Source organism: Euprymna scolopes, chromosome 10 (genome assembly GCF_053919585.1).
Source record: "Euprymna scolopes isolate OS-2025 chromosome 10, ASM5391958v1, whole genome shotgun sequence".
Taxonomy (NCBI): Eukaryota; Metazoa; Mollusca; class Cephalopoda; order Sepiida; family Sepiolidae; genus Euprymna; species Euprymna scolopes.
Genome location: NC_136491.1, coordinates 25,713,448 through 25,735,037, shown reverse-complemented (window position 1 = coordinate 25,735,037; position 21,590 = coordinate 25,713,448). Strand labels below are relative to the sequence as shown.

The 21,590-nt window shown below is 28.1% G+C and overlaps 1 protein-coding gene across 4 annotated transcripts in view; it reads left to right on the top strand.

The window, feature by feature from the left end:
- Positions 1–21,590, top strand: part of LOC145285868 (sperm-associated antigen 17-like) — a 234,465-nt gene that overhangs the window by 185,050 nt on the left and 27,825 nt on the right. For 3 of the 4 annotated variants that reach the window (XM_080134316.1, XM_080134314.1, XM_080134313.1), the window contains 4 exons: positions 2,830–2,917; positions 8,650–8,703; positions 16,299–16,439; positions 21,448–21,581. In XM_080134316.1, the coding sequence (XP_079990442.1) occupies positions 2,830–2,917; positions 8,650–8,703; positions 16,299–16,439; positions 21,448–21,581 (417 nt within the window). The remainder of the gene's footprint in view (positions 1–2,829; positions 2,918–8,649; positions 8,704–16,298; positions 16,440–21,447; positions 21,582–21,590) is intronic. The other variant, XM_080134315.1, reaches the window with a different exon arrangement.

Below are 21,590 nucleotides of genomic sequence, written 5' to 3'. Positions count from 1 at the left end.
AGTTGGTGCATCTTTTGTGACACTATTTTTTTTTCTACAAAGGAGTCATCACTTATCAAGGCCCAGAGGCCACTCGAGGATAAGAGTTAATGAGTGTATGGTAGTTAACGCGATAATATCGTAGCAATCGTTAGTAGTGGCAATGCGCTAAATTGAATTCCTTAAGGAAACGGCTCACCAAGAACTTGTTTACGTTGGAATTGAAGACGACCATATTGTAGTTGGCTGAAAAGCAGGGAAATGGAACGGAGTTCCACAGGCGTACAGTTCTAAGAAAGAAGCTCTGTTTATGGAATCTACATTTAGGTTTAATTACAGATAAAGAGTGGGGGAAATTATTGATAATGATTTCAGCTAGGCGAGTGTTTTTTGGCAAGGGGGAGACCACAGATTGGAGCTCAGACGGGCACTTGCCATGAAAATAACGATAGTGCAGAGATAGGCTTGCATCAGAAACTTCGACAACAACATCCAGAATTAGTCAACAGAAAAGGCCTGATTCTCCTCCACGATGATGTTCAACTGCACATTGCTAAACCAACTCTGCAGAATTGAGCTGGAAACTCTGCCTCATCCACTATACTATCCAGACCTTTCACCTACCGACTACCACTTTTACATCTCGATAATTTTCTGAATGAGAAATGCTTCAAAAACCTAAGCAATATCAAAAACGCCTTCAGCGGCTCCATCGCCACCAGAATGCAAGATTTTTACATTACTGACATTAATGCATTTGTTTTGCGTTGGCAAAAGTGTGTTAATTCTGACGGTGCTTATTCCAATTAATAAATTTTTGTTTTGGACCGAGATATGTTCATCTGAATTTAAAAGTAAAAATCTGCAAGAACTTTAAGACGAAGGAAGTTGTTCTAAATCTACAAGTGCCGTTCTAACCCGAGAGAGTTATAGGTGCTGAGCCCCCTAAAATTTCAAATATATCTAATTTTGATGAAATTTATATCATATATATAAGATTTTCTGAGGAAGACGATAGAAGTGGTTTCGAATCAGTCTGTGTATCCAATATCTATATGCCTCACCCTATAATATTTATAATATATCCCATTTTTATGGAATTGTATATAAAAAAATTTCCTAGGGAAGACAATGGAAATGTCCCAAATCTTCAACTGTCCTCTAGACGTAAGTGGGCTTAAAACTTCACATATACCCTATTTTGATGAAATTTATGTCATATGTATAGAATTCTTTAAGGAAGACAATGGAAGTGGTTCAGAAATTTGTATGTTACCCTCTGTATGGCAAATATCTATATGCCCCCATCTCTATGTGACTCACGGACAGAAGCTCCTTAAAGCTAATATATAAACGACTATATGTCTGTCTGTCTGTCTCCATATTTTCAAACTCTATCTCCTCTGAAACTAAAAATCGCAGAGCAGCAATAGATGATTGAATTCTTTACAGCCAGTTCTTTCATGGGTTTTTTAGCCGGTTAAAATAGTTTTTTAGGGGGTCAAAAATCGTTATACATTTTGTACATTAATCTTGAAACACTAGACTAGCTGAAAACATTATCAATAATTTTCCCCACTTTTTATCTGTACCTAAACCTAAACATAGATTCCATGATCAAAGTTTCTTCCTTAGAACTGCACGCCTGTGGAATTGTCTTCCGTTTTCCTGTTTTCCAGCTGTCTATAATATGGTTGTCTTCAAGTCCAACGTGAACAAGTTTCTGATGAGCCGTTCCACTTAAGTTAACAAATTTACCGAACTTCCATTACTATTGATTACTATATTGTCCTTTTGACTACTCTACACTCTTTAACCCTTATCCTTGAGTGGCCTATCGGCCTTGATAAGTGGTGCCGTCTATGTAAAAAAAAAAAAAAAAGTTTATTTTTAATTTTTAATCAGTTCATATGTATGTCACGTTTGTACAGTGGTAACGTCACCAGCTTTGGATGCTACAGTTTTGGTTTCGATTCCAGCTGATGGCACGAAAATACTTTTTTTTTTTACTTTTGAAATCACGACTATAATGATATATATACGAAATCTAGACAAATTAAAATATCATATTTAAGCATATTTTACGACCAGGCAAAGCGCTTCCTACTTCACTAGCATGTATATCATATTTTAATAACGTATAAATCACGTATAAAACATTTAGTTGGAGAGATCCCCAACATTTCAGCTCGTTCCAATTTTATTAGAGGACAAAGTATCTATCTATCTATTTATCTATCTATCTATCTATCTAATATATATATATATATATATATATATATATATATATATATATATATATATATATATATATATATATAAAGAAAGCTTAGAGAATTTACATAAACTGTAAAAGTGTATTTTTATGTTAAATTTATCGGGGAAGACAATGGAAGTGGCACTGAATCACTAATCTAAAGAAGCTATGAAGACATCATTCCCTTAAAACTGAAAATATATCCGATTTTGATAAAATTAATATCATATGTATAAAATGTGGTCCCGAATCTCTAAGTTCCCTCCCAACCTAAGAGAGCTATGGGAGCCGAACCTCCTTCAAAACTTAAAATACTTTTAATAAAATTTAAATCATAGGCATAAGACATTAATTTGGAGAGGTTTTTTTTTTTTTTAACATTTCAGTTTCTTTCAACTATGTGAAGGGGTGAAACGGTAGGAAGGAGTGCATGCAAAAAGAAAACAAAGTAATATGGTGTTCTGAGCATGGTTAAAACGTACACAGTAGTGATCCTTCATTTGATCCAGGGCAACATCGCGTCTTCCTGCTGGTCTATATTATATTTTGCAAATGATGATAACATTTGTTTTTTGTTTTTTGTTTTTTTTCAGATGAATCCATTAAATGGCCAACTGAAAAGACTTAGTGACTTTCCAGTTTTACAATTAGATTCAGTGAAAAATGTCAATCCACAAATGGGTAAGATTGTTTCTTTACTACTACTACTACTACTACTACTACTACTACTACTGCAGCATGGTTTTATGTCTTCTGTTCCCAGCTGCTGGAGTAAGGCGCCTTCTTGTCATGTTACCAGTGGTGTTTATAGCCGCTCTCCAGGCATTATGATCATTGACCAAATGCTCTGTGATGTTTAGAGCATGGAGGTGAGCCTGGATAATGTCCAACCATTGCTTCTTTGGCCAGTCATGATATCAAAGGACAGCATTTTGTGTTGCCAAAGGTTGTTATCCTTTCTCTTCACATGCCCAAATCATCTCAATCTTCCACACCTCAGGATAACTCTCAAAGAGTAGATGAGAAGGTGATCTCTCAGATCACCCGTGCACCTCTTGCCCCTAATATTTTGAAGAGCATATCCATCTAACCATGGTGTTGTCATTTCTGGCAAGCCTGTCCCTATAATCAACAGTGACAGCCCAAGCTTAAATGGCATGAAACATGACTCCTCAAACACCAGCAACAAAGACCTGTCAATGGGACTACATGGGTATACCTTTTATTGATCAGATTGGGAATGAGCTCTCCAAACCATATCCGTGCGTACTGTATCCTGATTGTGATAGCATCTGTATACCTACCATTGTTGCCTACCATGTCTCCAAGATAGTAGAAGGTGGAGACAAATTCCAAAAATATGCCGTCAATTGCAAAGTTGGTTTGATCAGAGGCAGAGGTAGGGTTTTACAGCATTGAACACACATACCCAACATCATCCATCTGTGCTTTGAGCTTCATCTTTACTTGTACCTGCATTTTCACGAACTTAGTGCAAAATAAGATATTGGGTATTATTCATCCAGGGCAATACTGAACAAGAATGCATAAACTTTGCGGATGTTTGTTTTATACCAAAAGACATTAATTTGTATTCGCTTATCTATATATCTATAAAAGTGAACGTGTCTGTCTGTCTGTCTGTCTGTGTACATTTCCCTACGCAATAAATCTGTCAATTTTTAGTCTATAGACTCGAAATTTGAAATACCGGGTACTGAGATTTGGGAAAATCGATGTGACGGGTGTCAGCCAGAAATTTGGCTGTTAAGGGGTAAAATTTCAACGATTTGACGTTTAAGAACTCTACCAAACTCCTCCGACAATTTTGGGTCTAGACACTTGAAATTTTAGATATAGGTTCCTTGAACCTGGATCTAACTTAATAAAGTGATTTGAGCCCGAAACTATAAATTTTAAGAGGTCATAATAGGGGTCAAATTAAAAAAAAAATTTACTCTTTTTTTTATATATATATATATATATATTCGCTTATATATATATATATATATATATATATATATATATATATATATATATATATATTCGCTTCCTTTCTTGGATGTTCTTGTCGAACGCTCAAGGGGGGGGGGGCTTTCTCACTACAATTTATAGAAAGCCGACATTTACTGGCCTATATGTGAACTGGTTGTCTTTTGTACCTAAATCACGTAAGGTCGGCTTAATTAATACTTTGGTACATAGAGCCCTCATGATTTGTTCGCCTAACAGATTAGATGTTGAACTCGATAAGATCAGGGAAATATTCAATGGTTATCCTGTTGACCTTATTAATGACTGTATTTTCAAAAAGGTTGCGGATTTTAAATCCCCTAAAAAGTTTGGACCCTTGAAATGTCCGGTTTATTTGAAATTACCGTGAATTGGGGAGGGGAGTAATAGAATTTCCAAACAGATTCGAAGAAGTATTTACGAATGCTTCAATTCGGTGACCTTGCGTGTGGTATATACTACGAGACCTGCTTTTCCGTCTTTCCGCAAGGATAGTTTGCCGTACATCCAAAATAGTAATATTGTATATCAGTTTAGATGCCAGTGCGATGCTGGTTATGTTGGGCGAACATCCTTGCACCTTTTGACTCGTATAAACCAGCATGTTCCATCGAAGATCAGACAAGGGAGGATGGGGTTTGGTGGTCTCCCTCCTTCTGCAGCCTGGACTCTGCTATTGGCCAGCATTTGGTTGACAACCCGTGCTGTGCCGATAAATATAAAATAGATTGGTTCGAGGTGCTACATTGAGCGGACTCCAAAAACCATTTAAAAATTTTAGAGGCCGTCTCTATCGCGGTGCGTCAACCTTCTTTATGCCGGTAAAAAGAAACATCAAACGCATTGTTTCTCTTTGGGGAACTTTGAATTTTTTCTCCCGCTTTTTTTTTCTCCCTCGTTGTGCCAATATTTTTAATCGTTTTTAAACGTAAATAAATTTAATTAATGTCCCCGTACGTTTGGCACATTTAATAAGTTCCCCAACAGAACTCTTTATTTTTGTTACAATATTATTTATATTGCTATCGATTTACTCCTGACGAGATGATAGCCGAAAGAGCTCTCGAGAAACTTCCGCCTAGTATTTTATTTAAAACTATATACAAATTCTGTACCTCTAAACATTTATTTAAATATATATATATATATATATATATATATATATATATATATATATATATATATATATAAAGTGACCTTATCTGTCTGTATGAGGAACGGTCTCTACCAAACTACTGTGTCAATTTTTGGTCTACAAAATTGAAACTTGATGTATAGGGGATTTGGACCTGTGTAACAAATTCGATTTGTTTTTTAGTCCGTAAATACAGGTCAAAATTGAAAAAAAAGTTGGAACTTGGCATGTGTAAGTCGACTTAAATACTCTTCTACGAATGTGCAAATATACATCTATTTTATTATTTTACTAGCGGGGGTACCCGGCGTTGCCCGAGTGTTTGTTTTCGGGACGGGGGGGGGGGAAGTTTTAAAAAATGTTATGGTAGGTAAGTAGGAAGGATCAAACCCGGAGTCATGAGTAAGAGTAGGAAAATAAAGTGTGAAAAAAAAACAAAAAAAAAAAAACATCTGCAACGTTAACAGTTCGGCCACCAAGAAAAGTCCATTCCAGTTGTTTAGGAAAAAAAACAAAAAAAAAAAAACGACTACGGTAGGTCGGCGCGAACGTGAAAATATAATGTGAATTGTCCAGCACGCTAACCACTACGCCACAGAGCACTGCAGCTTAGTTTAGTGATTTTAAATAACTTCACATGAAAGAACTACGAAGCCAAACCGGTGTTCTCTTCTCAACTGTTCCTTGTGAACGATCCCCAAACGGTGTTAAGTGGTGGCAGGGGGAGGAGGAATTTATTAGAGAGAAAATATTTTACCACTTCCATTGATCTTAACCGATTTTGGCCGTGACTTCTCAGCAGAAAAAGTATAGAAATCTAAGATTATCGAGGAATTTGAGAAATAATAAGCCTATAACACACCTCAGATATTGTTCTGCCGTTTGTGCATATTATATTTGCATGAAATATCTTGATTTTTAATCCTATTAATGTCAAAATCAGACGGGAAAAATGAGTTCATTTTATTTATATAGAAGAAGGTGAGAAGAAGAGAAGATAGAGAAGAAAAGAGATAAAAATGTAAATTTCTGAATTAGATGTTTCGAATGTAGCTTTTTTCCCCATAACCTTTTAGGTTATAGTATTGGTAACCTTAAGTGGGAGGAATTAAAATCTATCCTAAAAAAAAAATGTTTCTTTTTAAAGATTTTCAAGTGATCTTTAATTTTTGATCAGGAGTATATATATATATATATATATATATATATATATATATATATATATATATATATATATATATATGTGTGTGTGTGTGTGTGTGTATGCATATATATAATTATAAATAACTAGCGAGGATACCTGGCGTTGCCCGGGTGTTTGGAGGTGTGTGTGGAAACTCCGGGAGTGGGGGGGGGGGGGGTTAAAAAAAAGTAAGTATGAGGATCGAACCCGAACCCTTGAGGCAAAGTTGTAAATTAAAGTGTGAAAAGATGTTATAAAAAAAAGACTAACCCACATGCGGCGAGCGACAAATGTTGAATATTTATCTCCCCAAAATCAAGCAAATTAAATTGTGTTACGACCCGGAATGTCTAGGGGTAAAAGTCGTAACACAAAATATAAAAAAAATTATTTAAAAGAAATTAGTTTTCCCGGGTTTTTAGATACGGGAGGGATATATCCATTTTCTCGAAAGACATTTATAAACACAAGACAGGAAAAAACACATCCAAGTAACAATACCGAGGCCAATGGAAAAATTAACACAATTTTATTTACATATATAAAAATATATTATAACGAAAGTAAAAGAGAATGTGTAACTGGATGAACGAACAAACTTGAAATAGATTCGAGAGAGAATTTCCGCGCAAAAGAAATAAACAGTTCACATCCTGTCATCTGCTTTTAACTCCAAAATGGAAGGACATTTTTTTTGTGTTTTTGTTTTTGTTATTGTTTTCGTATATGAGAGAGAGGTATATAGAGAGAAAAATAAACAATCGACTCACTCAGCGTCGGGTTTTAAATATTTCTATCGCATTCCTTTCTTTTGAAACAATTTCATTCCTTCGTCCATTGGATACATTATCCTTCCTAATTATCGTCTTTTTTCGTTTTCTCTGTCGTCAAAATATATCGTTCATTTCTTTGCTGTCGTTAGCACCACAAACGTCGTCACCATCGCCAACACTGTCGCTTCCCTAACCTTCCTCCTCGGCTGCTATGTCGTCACTGCTTCGCCACCCTGCGCCGCTCCTTTCCCTCTCTCTAATGGTATACCTTTCTCTCTCTCTCTTTGGCGTCCCCTCTCTCACTGTATGTACCTTCATCTCTCTCGCGTCACTCGCTCAATAATACGCGAGGCGGATGCCTGCGGCTTTCCCTTTCTCTAGTTTCATATCTTCTCTCTCCCCCTCTCTCTTTCTTTACAGTTTATAGGTGTCCCCTCGTTGTATTTTCGTATGTTCTCTCTCTCTCTCTCTGTTTTTCTTTTTCCGGATGTTTACAAATTCACTGAGAGCAGACGACAATATAAAACGTGATAAAACAGAATTTTCTCTCTCGACCTTTTTTTTTTTATAATATTAAAAGTAATTATTGTCTCAAATTATATATTTTTTCCACATATTTGTAACAATAGACAGGCGAGCTACGTTGTTAACTGTGAGATATTACGATTTATATGTGATATAAAAAGTTTTAAAAAGTTGTGAAGCGAGCGACCACTTCTCTGAAAAAAGCCTTTTGTAGACACACAGAAAAAGCGAACACACATACATACATACGTACATACATTTTCGCTTTTATATTTATAGATAATTATTTTTTATACCTACAGACACTAGTATTTCATGCTTTTGCAATCATCGGTGCAGGAGGTGACAGTTTCAACCGGTCGGGACATCCAGGCCCATCCATGAAGCCACCCTTGATTCGTTACTACAGGGACACTAACAATTGCCATGGAAATTAGGGGAAATTAACAACATTTAAGCGCCAAATGCGGGCACAGACAATAACCAGCCGAGAGAGTTCAAACGAGTGGAAATTGTATACATTACATAAACGCTAGTTGACTGCTGTCTAGTTTTCATTTTCCAGACGGTGCTCAACTTTAATACTCTTAAAGGGGTTTAATAATTATAAATAGTAATACTTTTTTTTATACCTGTAGACAGTAGAGTTTCATATTTAAGCAATCATCAGTACAGAGTGAGAAAGTGAGAGAGAAATATATTTCATTAAAATTAAATTAAAAACTAAAAATAACAAGATTTAATTGGAATCTAATTATCAAATTATTGATTTCATATTTTTCAGAACGAGCAGATCAAAAAAAGGGCATGTCACCCGGAACAAAAGCAAACGATCATAGTATGTATTACTTCAAGAAATTCAATCTAATTGCATTTTATGCAATAATTCTACGTCTTCAGTATGACATGTTATAATTATGTTTTTTTTTTATATATATACATTTTGGGATGCAGTTTGGAGTGCTGTGATATCAGTAATTTATTACCCACAAATCGTAACAATTTTTTAATCGGAATGAAATGAATGTATATTTTATAAAAAACATATGAGGAATGAGCCTAAATTGCTAAAAGAACAAATTAACATATTTAAGTCTCCGTTCATAAGTTATGATGATTAATGGTAAATGAGGAAAATTAACTTTACTTTATTACATAGATGAATTAATATATGAAGTTTTATTTTTTATATTATATAAATTAATGAAATAAACTTTACTTTTTTATATTATATAAATTAATGAAGTAAACTTTACATTTTTATATTATATAAAGTAATGAATTAAACTTTACTTTTTTATTATATAAATTAATGAATTAAACTTTACTTTTTTATATTATATAAATTAATGAATTAAACTTTACTTTTTTATATTATATAAATTAATGAATTAAACTTTACTTTTTTATTATATAAATTAATGAATTAAACTTTACTTTTTTATATTATATAAATTAATGAATTAAACTTTACATTTTTATATTATATAAATTAATGAATTAAACTTTAGTTTTTTATATTATATAAATTAATGAATTAAACTTTACTTTTTTTATATTATATAAATTAATGAATTAAACTTTACTTTTTTATATTATATAAATTAATGAATTAAACTTTACTTTTTTATATCATATAAATTAATGAATAAAACTTCACTTTTTTATATTATATAAATTAATGAATTAAACTTTACATTTTTATATTATATAAATTAATGAATTAAACTTTACTTTTTTATATTATATAAATTAATGAATTAAACATTACTTTTTTATATTATATAAATTAATGAATTAAACTTTACTTTTTTATATTATATAAATTAATGAATTAAACTTTACTTTTTTATATTATATAAATTAATGAAAAAAACATTACGTTTTTATATTATATAAATTAATGAATTAAATTTTACTTTTTTATATCGTATAAATTAATGAATGAAACTTTACATTTTTATATTATATAAATTAATGAATTAAACTTTACTTTTTTATATCATATAAATTAATGAATAAAACTTCACTTTTTTATATTATATAAATTAATGAATTAAACTTTACTTTTTTATATTATATAAATTAATGAATTAAACTTTACTTTTTTATATTATATAAATTAATGAATTAAACATTACTTTTTTATATCGTATAAATTAATGAATGAAACTTTACATTTTTATATTATATAAATTAATGAATTAAACTTTACTTTTTTATATCATATAAATTAATGAATAAAACTTCACTTTTTTATATTATATAAATTAATGAATTAAACTTTACATTTTTATATTATATAAATTAATGAATTAAACTTTACTTTTTTATATTATATAAATTAATGAATTAAACTTTACTTTTTTATATTATATAAATTAATGAATTAAACTTTACTTTTTTATATTATATAAATTAATGAAAAAAACATTACTTTTTTATATTATATAAATTAATGAATTAAATTTTACTTTTTTATATCGTATAAATTAATGAATGAAACTTTACATTTTTATATTATATAAATTAATGAATTAAACTTTACATTTTTATATTATATAAATTAATGAATTAAACATTACTTTTTTATATTATATAAAGTAATGAATTAAACTTTACTTTTTTACATTATATAATTTAATGAATTAAACTTTACTTTTTTATATTATATAAATTAATGAAAAAAACATTACTTTTTTATATTATATAAATTAATGAATTAAACTTTACTTTTTTATATAATATAAATTAATGAAGTAAACATTACTTTTTATATTATATAAATTAATGAATTAAACTTTACTTTTTATATTATTAAAATTAATGAATTAAACTGTACTTTTTTATATTTTATAAATTAATCAAATAAACTTTACTTTTTTATATTATATAAATTAATGAATTAAACTTTACTTTTTTATATTATATAAATTAATTAATTAAACTTTACTTTTTTATATTATATAAATTAATGAATTGAACTTTACTTTTTATATTATATAAATTAATGAATTATACATTACATTTTTATATTATATAAATTAATGAATTAAACTGTACATTTTTATATCGTATAAATTAATGAATTAAACTGTACTTTTTTATATTATATAAATTAATGAATCAAACTTTACTTTTTTATATTATATAAATTAATGAATTAAGCTTTACTTTTTTATATTATATAAATTAATGAATTAAACCTTACTTTTTTATATTATATAAATTAATGAATTAAACTTTACATTTTTATATTATATAAATTAATGAATTAAACTTTACTTTTTTTATTATATAAATTAATGAATTAAACTTTACTTTTTTATATTATATAAATTAATGAATTAAACATTACTTGTTTATATCATATAAATTAATGAATTAAACTTTACTTTTTTATATTATTTAAATTAATGAATTAAACTGTACTTTTTTATTTTATATAAATTAATGAATTAAACTTTACTTTTTTATATTATATAAATTAATGAATTAAACATTACTTTTTTATATTATATAAATTAATGAATTAAACTTTAGTTTTTTATATTATAGAAATTAATGAATTAAACTTTACTTTTTTATATTATATAAATTAATGAATTAAATTTTACATTTTTATATTATATAAATTAATGAATTAAACTTTACTTTTTTATATTATATAAATTAATGAATTAAATTTTACATTTTTATATTATATAAATTAATGAATTAAACTTTACTTTTTTATATTATATAAATTAATGAATTAAATTTTACATTTTTATATTATATAAATTAATGAATTAAACTTTACTTTTTTATATTATATAAATTAATGAATTAAATTTTACTTTTTTATATTATATAAATTAATGAATTAAACTTTACTTTTTTATATTATATAAATTAATGAATTAAACTTTACTTTTTTATATTATATAAATTAATGAATTAAATTTTACTTTTTTATATTATATAAATTAATGAATTAAACTTTACTTTTTTATATTATATAAATTAATGAATTAAATTTTACATTTTTATATTATATAAATTAATGAATTAAACTTTACTTTTTTATATTATATAAATTAATGAATTAAATTTTACATTTTTATATTATATAAATTAATGAATTAAACTTTACTTTTTGATATTATATAAATTAATGAATTAAATTTTACTTTTTTATATTATATAAATTAATGAATTAAACTTTACTTTTTTATATTATATAAATTAATGAATTAAACTTTACTTTTTTATATTATATAAATTAATGAATTAAATTTTACTTTTTTATATTATATAAATTAATGAATTAAACTTTACTTTTTTATATTATATAAATTAATGAATTAAATTTTACATTTTTATATTATATAAATTAATGAATTAAACTTTACTTTTTTATATTATATAAATTAATGAATTAAATTTTACATTTTTATATTATATAAATTAATGAATTAAACTTTACTTTTTTATATTATATAAATTAATGAATTAAACATTACTTTTTTATATTATATTAATTTATGAATTAAACTTTACTTTTTTATATTATATAAATTAATGAATTAAACATTACTTTTTTATATTATATAAATTAATGAATTAAACTTTACTTTTTTATATTATATAAATTAATGAATTAAACTTTACTTTTTTATATTATATAAATTAATGAATTAAACATTACTTATTTATATTATATAAATTAATGAATTAAACTTTACTTTTTTATATTATATAAATTAATGAATTAAACTTTACTTTTTTATATTATATAAATTAATGAATTAAACTTTACTTTTTTATATTATATAAATTAATGAATTAAACTTTACTTTTTTATATTATATAAATTAATGAATTAAATTTTACATTTTTATATTATATAAATTAATGAATTAAACTTTACTTTTTTATATTATATAAATTAATGAATTAAATTTTACATTTTTATATTATATAAATTAATGAATTAAACTTTACTTTTTTATATTATATAAATTAATGAATTAAATTTTACTTTTTTATATTATATAAATTAATGAATTAAACTTTACTTTTTTATATTATATAAATTAATGAATTAAACTTTACTTTTTTATATTATATAAATTAATGAATTAAATTTTACTTTTTTATATTATATAAATTAATGAATTAAACTTTACATTTTTATATTATATAAATTAATGAATTAAATTTTACATTTTTATATTATATAAATTAATGAATTAAACTTTACTTTTTATATTATATAAATTAATGAATTAAATTTTACATTTTTATATTATATAAATTAATGAATTAAACTTTACTTTTTTATATTATATAAATTAATGAATTAAATTTTACTTTTTTATATTATATAAATTAATGAATTAAACTTTACTTTTTTATATTATATAAATTAATGAATTAAACTTTACTTTTTTATATTATATAAATTAATGAATTAAACATTACTTTTTTATATTATATAAATTAATGAATTAAACTTTACTTTTTTATATTATATTAATTTATGAATTAAACTTTACTTTTTTATATTATATTAATTTATGAATTAAACTTTACTTTTTTATATTATATAAATTAATGAATTAAACATTACTTTTTTATATTATATAAATTAATGAATTAAACATTACTTTTTTATATTATATTAATTTATGAATTAAACTTTACTTTTTTATATTATATAAATTAATGAATTAAACATTACTTTTTTATATTATATAAATTAATGAATTAAACATTACTTTTTTATATTATATAAATTAATGAATTAAACTTTACTTTTTTATATTATATAAATTAATGAATTAAACATTACTTATTTATATTATATAAATTAATGAATTAAACTTTACCTTTTTATATTATATAAATTAATGAATTAAACATTACTTATTTATATTATATAAATTAATGAATTAAACTTTACTTTTTTATATTATATAAATTAATGAATTAAACATTACTTATTTATATTATATAAATTAATGAATTAAACATTACTTATTTATATTATATAAATTAATGAATTAAACATTACTTTTTTATATTATATTAATTTATGAATTAAACTTTACTTTTTTATATTATATAAATTAATGAATTAAACATTACTTTTTTATATTATATAAATTAATGAATTAAACTTTACTTTTTTATATTATATAAATTAATGAATTAAACTTTACTTTTTTATATTATATAAATTAATGAATTAAACATTACTTATTTATATTATATAACTTAATGAATTAAACTTTACTTTTTTATATTATATAAATTAATGAATTAAACATTACTTATTTATATTATATAAATTAATGAATTAAACTTTACTTTTTTATATTATATAAATTAATGAATTAAACATTACTTATTTATATTATATAAATTAATGAATTAAACATTACTTATTTATATTATATAAATTAATGAATTAAACATTACTTTTTTATATTATATAAATTAATGAATTAAACTTTACTTTTTTATATTATATAAATTAATGAATTAAACATTACTTATTTATATTATATAAATTAATGAATTAAACTTTACTTTTTTATATTATATAAATTAATGAATTAAACATTACTTATTTATATTATATAAATTAATGAATTAAACATTACTTTTTTATATTATATAAATTAATGAATTAAACTTTACTTTTTTATATTATATAAATTAATGAATTAAACATTACTTATTTATATTATATAAATTAATGAATTAAACTTTACTTTTTTATATTATATAAATTAATGAATTAAACATTACTTATTTATATTATATAAATTAATGAATTAAACATTACTTTTTTATATTATATAAATTAATGAATTAAACTTTACTTTTTTATATTATATTAATTAATGAATTAAACATTACTTATTTATATTATATAAATTAATGAATTAAACTTTACATTTTTATATTATATAAATTAATGAATTAAACTTTACTTTTTTATATCATATAAATTAATGAATAAAACTTCACTTTTTTATATTATATAAATTAATGAATTAAACATTACTTATTTTTTTACTATACTAGCAGTTCAGGTCGGCTTTGCTCAGGTCCTATGTACTGTTCATAATTTTGTGTATATATGTATACATATATTGAAAAATATGACTTATGTCCAGGAAACCTACATCTAAAATTTCAAGTGTGTAGACCCAAAATTGGCGGAGGAGTTTTGTAGAGTTCTCAAAGGTCAAATCGTTGAACTTTGACCCCATAACAGCCAAATTTGTGGCTAAAACCCGATTAAAAAGATTTTCCCTAATCTCAATTCCCCTTATGTCAAATTTCGAGTCTGTAGACTGAAAATGAAGTACTTTGGTAGAGAAATGTACACACACACACACACACACACACACACACACACACACACACACACACACACACACACACAGAGAAAATTTCACTTTTATTGATATATAGATTAATTAATGGATAAAACTTTACTTTTTTATATCACTAGCAAAAGTACCCGTTCGTGACTGGGTCCAAAAACAGCCTACAGAAAATGGACTCTGATTTATGAAAGTATGATAGGTTATGAAAAGGAAGGGTTGTAAATTTGAGTTGAATTTGGGGGTATCAAAACCAAAGCAAAATATAATGAAAGTAAAAATAAAATAGATAAACCCCATAATTTATTATACCATACCTCTTCACACTGAAACACTTATCACAATATTCTGTGGATCTATATTAAAAAACCTTGTTGAACTTTGTGACATATTTCCATTCTATGGAGGTCAGGTGCGAACGAACACCCCATAATTTTATTATACCATATTTCTTCAAACTGAAACATGATTATCAAAGTATACTTACGCAGATAGATATGAAAAGTTTTTATTAAGGTTTGTGCCTATTTCCATTCTATGGAGGCCAGGCGCGAATGCAAACCCTACAATTTTATTATACCATCCCTATTTAAGTTAAAACATACTTATCAAAGTATTCTCATGTACATCTATATCAAAAACACTTGTAAACGTTTTTTTTTAATTTTTAAATTTTTTATTTCCATACTTTGTGGACTAGGCGTGAACGCAGACCCCACAATTTTAATGAACCACTGTTCTGCCAGATCAAACATACCCATTTCTGTGTCTCGATACATCTTCTATCATTATATGTGATCAGTTTTTTAAAATAGTCAACCATATAGGAGCCTATTCATGACCACACACACACACACACACACACACACACACACACACACACACACACACACACACACACACACACACACACACACGTTCAGCTTTATATTATAGATATGTATTAATGTTTGAAGCTTTGCTTTTTAATATTATCAAATGTTTTTTTTATTATTATGTAAATTAATGAAGGAAGTTTTTTTGCTGGATCACTACTTCTTTTGATTTCTAGACAATTATCACAGCTCTCGTAAATTGTGTCCAGTCGATCCATCACCACCGCAACCCGCAGGTAATGCATCACTCAAGATGGTTCAACCGATGAAGTCAACTACTAAGTTGCAGAAATCTGAACCCATGCAAGATATGCCAGGTATTAAACGGAATAATTTTGTATGCATATTATTTCATTTTTAAATAGTTTAACAATCTTGTGCAAGCATTTATGGAGAACAGATGAAAGCTGTAATCTGAAGAATCCAAATAATACGAATTATAGATCCTCATCTCAAAAATTCAGAAATATAATATCAGTTGAAATTTCTTTCTTGCTTCCATTTAAAGAAGACAATCCTATCCGACTTTTAAATAACAATTACGTACGTTTTATTGTTGATTTATTTATTGTTTGAAAATCGATTATTTGAATCGATAATCTCATTGCAGATTTGATTGAAAATTTTTTTTTTCCTATCTCTATTTTCTAAAACTAGCAGGCTGCCTCGCGTTGCCTGGTCATAGAATACGTTCCAATATGATATTTTAATTCATGCAGATTTCGTGTTTATTATTAAAGAGCCAATTTTTTATTGATCATTATATTGTACCCTGATATAGAGTAGTGATTTTAAAAGTTTTTAAAAAATATGACTTCGGTACCAGCAGCACTCATTCTAATTCAACAGGCTATAACTTTTGCTAGTTTTTAGCAGGCAAAAATGTCTAGTGTCTAGATAAATAGCGAGTGCTAACACTGCTGAAGCATACTTTTTTGTCATTTTTGATGGTGAGATTACACTAGTATAATATATTTACATGGAAAATACTTTCTGTCAGAGAAAAGTGTTTTGTGAAAAACGTTTGAATATTGCTGCTACCGATGTAATATCTATCTAATTATATTAAGTTGGTGCAAAAATAATGTCGCTTTTTGACGTTCAACTATATATAAAAACAACATTATTTTTTGCACCAACCTAATATACAAAAGGCATTGTGTGTGTGTGTGTGTGTGTGTGTGTGTGTGTGTGTGTGTGTGTGTGTGTATGTGTGTTCTCTATGGACTTGGAAACCGCTGGGCCGATTATTTTGAAATTCCACACAAATGTACTTTATGTGTCTGGGAGTGTTCTTAGAAAGGTTTTGTAGCGGAATGTTTTCGATAAGTATCAAAAATCTATGATTGGAAAAAAAATTAGATTAAAGAAGAAACAGTTCAATTTTGACCAAAGCTAACACTCTGATACAAGCAAACATCAGAATTGCATTTTAGAAGTTTTGTCACCGCACAAACAGAAGGATCTAGCGTATAAAATCAACAGTAAGTTCTTTTACAAGACAGGGGCACGTTCAAAATGAACGTTTCTGTTTAGAGCCCAATTGACCATGATACTTGACTTTTGCATTTTAAATTTTAAATCAAGCTAATATATATATATATATATATATATATATATATAAATCTAATATATAAACGGCTATATGTCTGTCTGTCTGTCTGTCTGTCTCCATATTTTCAAACTATCTCTTCCAAAACTAAAAATCGCAGAGCGGCGCTAGGGGCCTCTAATGATTGGATTTTTTATCGGCCGTTCTTTTATGAGTATTTAGCTGGTTAAAATTGTTTTTAAGGGCTCAAAAATTGGTCAAACTTGAAAAATCGTTAAACATTTTGTACACTCATTCTTAGTTTATTTTTAATTTGTAATCGGTTTATATGTGTATCACGTTCGTAACGTCACCAGCTTTGAATGCTTCGGTTTTGATTCTAGCTGATGGTACCTAAATACTTGTTTTTACTTTTGAAATCACCACTCTATAATAATTGAATATTATTAAGCAACAAATATAATCACATGGAAGATGTGTGCAGAACAGGAGACTTTGATAGTATGGCCACATTAAAAGAATAGATAAGAGTTCTCGAGTTAATAGCTCTAGAATAGTTGAGATAACAGGTTCAGTTCAGAGGGAAAGACCAATGAAAACATGGGAGGAAGTGATAACGATAGACCTGAGAGAAAGAGGGGTAAATAAAGACCTGGCCAGAGATAGCTTGGTTTGAAAATCAGTTTTTAAAAGCCATCTAACACATGGCAGTGTGTAAAGCGGATGTTAAACTGAATATGATGGTGATGGTCATGATGATGATGATAGTGATGATGATGATGATAGTACTGGTGATGTTGATGGTGATGATGATGGTGATGATGATGATGGTGATGGTAATGTTGATGATGATGATGATGATGATGATGATGATGATGATGTTGATGGTGATGATGTTGATGATGATAGTGATGTTGATGGTGATGGGGATGTTGATGGTAATGAATGATGGTGATGATGTTAATGATGATGATGATGATGATGATGATATAACGTAATCCCCCATTGAGGAGTGTTAGAACTATGCTGAGGTAGCTTTGTATTCCCGGGTGACGCCAGATAACCCAAGGATTTAAGATAGAGAAGATAAATATATATATTTTATTTCATGTCAAAATAGATATTGTTTGAAAACCAGAGAAATATATTTTTACAACTAAAAGTTGACGACAGGCAATTTCACTTAGAACCTTGTCTGGCTTTAGATGAACTCAGAGTCGGATGTCAGAATTGACATCTGTCCTTGAAAATGGTGAGAGAATTTCAGATGTGGGAACGGTGCCCACCCAGGGACCTGGGGCTTTCGATTTCGTGGAGATTTCGTGGCGAAATCTTTTTGGCTGGGGAGAATTTCCACCCCATCCACTTACCTTACTATATATACGACTGTCGTGCGAAAATTAGTCAGAAGAGAAGAGTTTCAGAGTGTGGAGAGAGTTTCAGATCAAAATAGAGCAGAGACGTGACCCCTCCCCACCTCATCCATCCGTCGGTCGCTTTCTGTGAAGAGAGTTGAGACTTTGAAAAGAACTTACAAAATCTGAATGAGAATTGTAAAAACATTTTGTACATAATTTTATGAGAATTAAGCTTTTGTAGATAGACTACAATCGTTTGTCTTTCTTCCTGCCTGCCGCTTCGATATTCGCTTTCAGCATGCCAGATTTTATGTAACAGCCTCAGAGGAGTCTAGACGACACGTGCCGAGAATCCAGAGAAATAAGAGTCCTAACCACCTCCTCAAGGGAGGCGTTACAATGATGATGATGATGATGGTAATGGTTATGATGATGGTAATGGTGATGATGGTGGTGATGATGATGATAGTGTGGAGTATGACACACTTTCTCACACTTGTTATTCTCTATTTCTACGAACTTACTATCGTACCATGTATAAAGTAATATTTGGGTTGATGAATCTCTGTCCCATTTGAAAATTGTTGAGAAAATATAGAAATGTATCTGTAATTCGATTGGTCCCACCCTTTCTTCTCTGCATCGTCTCTCTCAGAAACATAATGTTGTTAGTCTCAGTCTTTTCTATAAATACCGTTATGGCACGAGTTCTTCAGAATTCTCTGATTCCTTTGTTTCAGTTCATTTGACTCTCATTGGCCTAATATTCCCTCCATCAATTTGCTACACTGATACCCCATTGTAATACAACTTCCTATTCCACTAACTTCTTTCCAAGAACTACAAGCTTGTGGAACTCTCTTCCTGCTGACTGTTTTCCTACTAGCTATAGCTTTGATCTTTTCAACACTAAAGTCAGGCTTCTGCTGTTTTTGCGATAATCATCTTTTGTTCTTGTTAGCTGCTTGCATCAAGTGGCTTCATGCCTTGTCTGGAGTGATTTCCATAAATAAGAAAACATGTATTAGTGACAACCAGGAAGAGAGACGGACAACAGAAGTGAAATAAAATGTATAAAATAAGGGAAGTACATCGGCGTCAGTGGTTAATGATGGTGGTAAAGTGGTTAACAACACAGATTGACAACCTGGGTGTGTCAAGTTCGAATCCAGTTTGTTCCACAGAAACATTTTCAATTAGGGATGTTGGCAACCTTCACGTGGTCCTTCCTGTAAGTACCCGATGTCTTTCTAGAAAGAATTCTAATGAGACAGATATCAGAAAAACGAATGCCAACAAATTCATCACCATGAATGATTCTCAACAACAACAATTTATTTCTGGCAAGATCACAGTGTAGTATCTGTTCTGATACTGCACTTCACTTTTGAAGATGTAGAAATGTATCTGTAATTCGATTGGCCCCATCCTTTCTTCTCCGCATCGTCCCTCTCAGAGACATGATGTTGCTAGTCTCAGTCTTTTCTATAAATAAAAGTGGAGAAGAAATCCTTCTAGACTGAGGCAATTTTAATTTTTGTTCCTATTCCGAGTGCCCCTTTCTGGGGAGCTGGATTTTTACCACATTAAAAACTAACCTTGTGTCTGACTCTGCCCTCGTGGGGAGGCAAATAAATAGGAACAACAACAACAATCATCATCATTGTGCTGGTGCATCTGTTACTCGTCTCTCACTCCTGAACAGGGTTCAAAAGAGAGTCGCCAACCTGATAGGTCCTGAACTGTCAGCTAGGCTTCAGCCTCTGTCCCAGCGACGAAATATTGCATCCCTCTGCCTGTTCTACAAGTACTTTAATGGTGAATGCTCTGACAAACTACAAACACTTGTACCCCCTCGACGTGAATACCCCCAACAAATCTGACAAGCAGCTAAATCCCACTTCTTCACAGTAGAGATTCCGAGGTGTAAGAAGTCCTTCTACTCCAATAGTTTCTTCCCTAGAACTGCTAGACTTTGGAACTCTCTTCCAGGATTCTGCTTTCCTACGTGTACTGACATGCAGAAGTTCAAGTGTAATGTGAACAGACATCTTGCTACTCATCTCTCTTCATAATACTCCTCCTGCAACTTAGGTCTCCGATAGTAGCCCCCTACTTCAAAGTGGCACTGTGCCTTGTTTGGAGTGAAAATTGAATAATAATAAAAAATTATCATCAGGAGAGATGTGACAGGGCTAACAATAATAATCATCTGATTCACACGAAATGAATAGATGATACTCATCAACACCAGAGAACGAACTTTTTTGTTTATTTATTTGGTTAATTGCATTTCTATTTTTCCTGTTGCATTTAATTTTGTCTTTTTTGTCTTTTTTTTTTTTTTAATACTTTTGTTTCAGAAATCATATCTTTATTTATTTAAGTTTTGAAAATATTTTTTTTTTCTTTTAGTAGTTAACACTCTCAACACCAGAGGAAGATGTAAAAATTTACACGTCAATGTTAATGGCCAACCCCGGGCTGCAGCTGTGCCGGTGCCAACTTCACTGGCTGGTGGCAGAACAGGTTCAATTCCTAACGAGAAGGTATAAAAT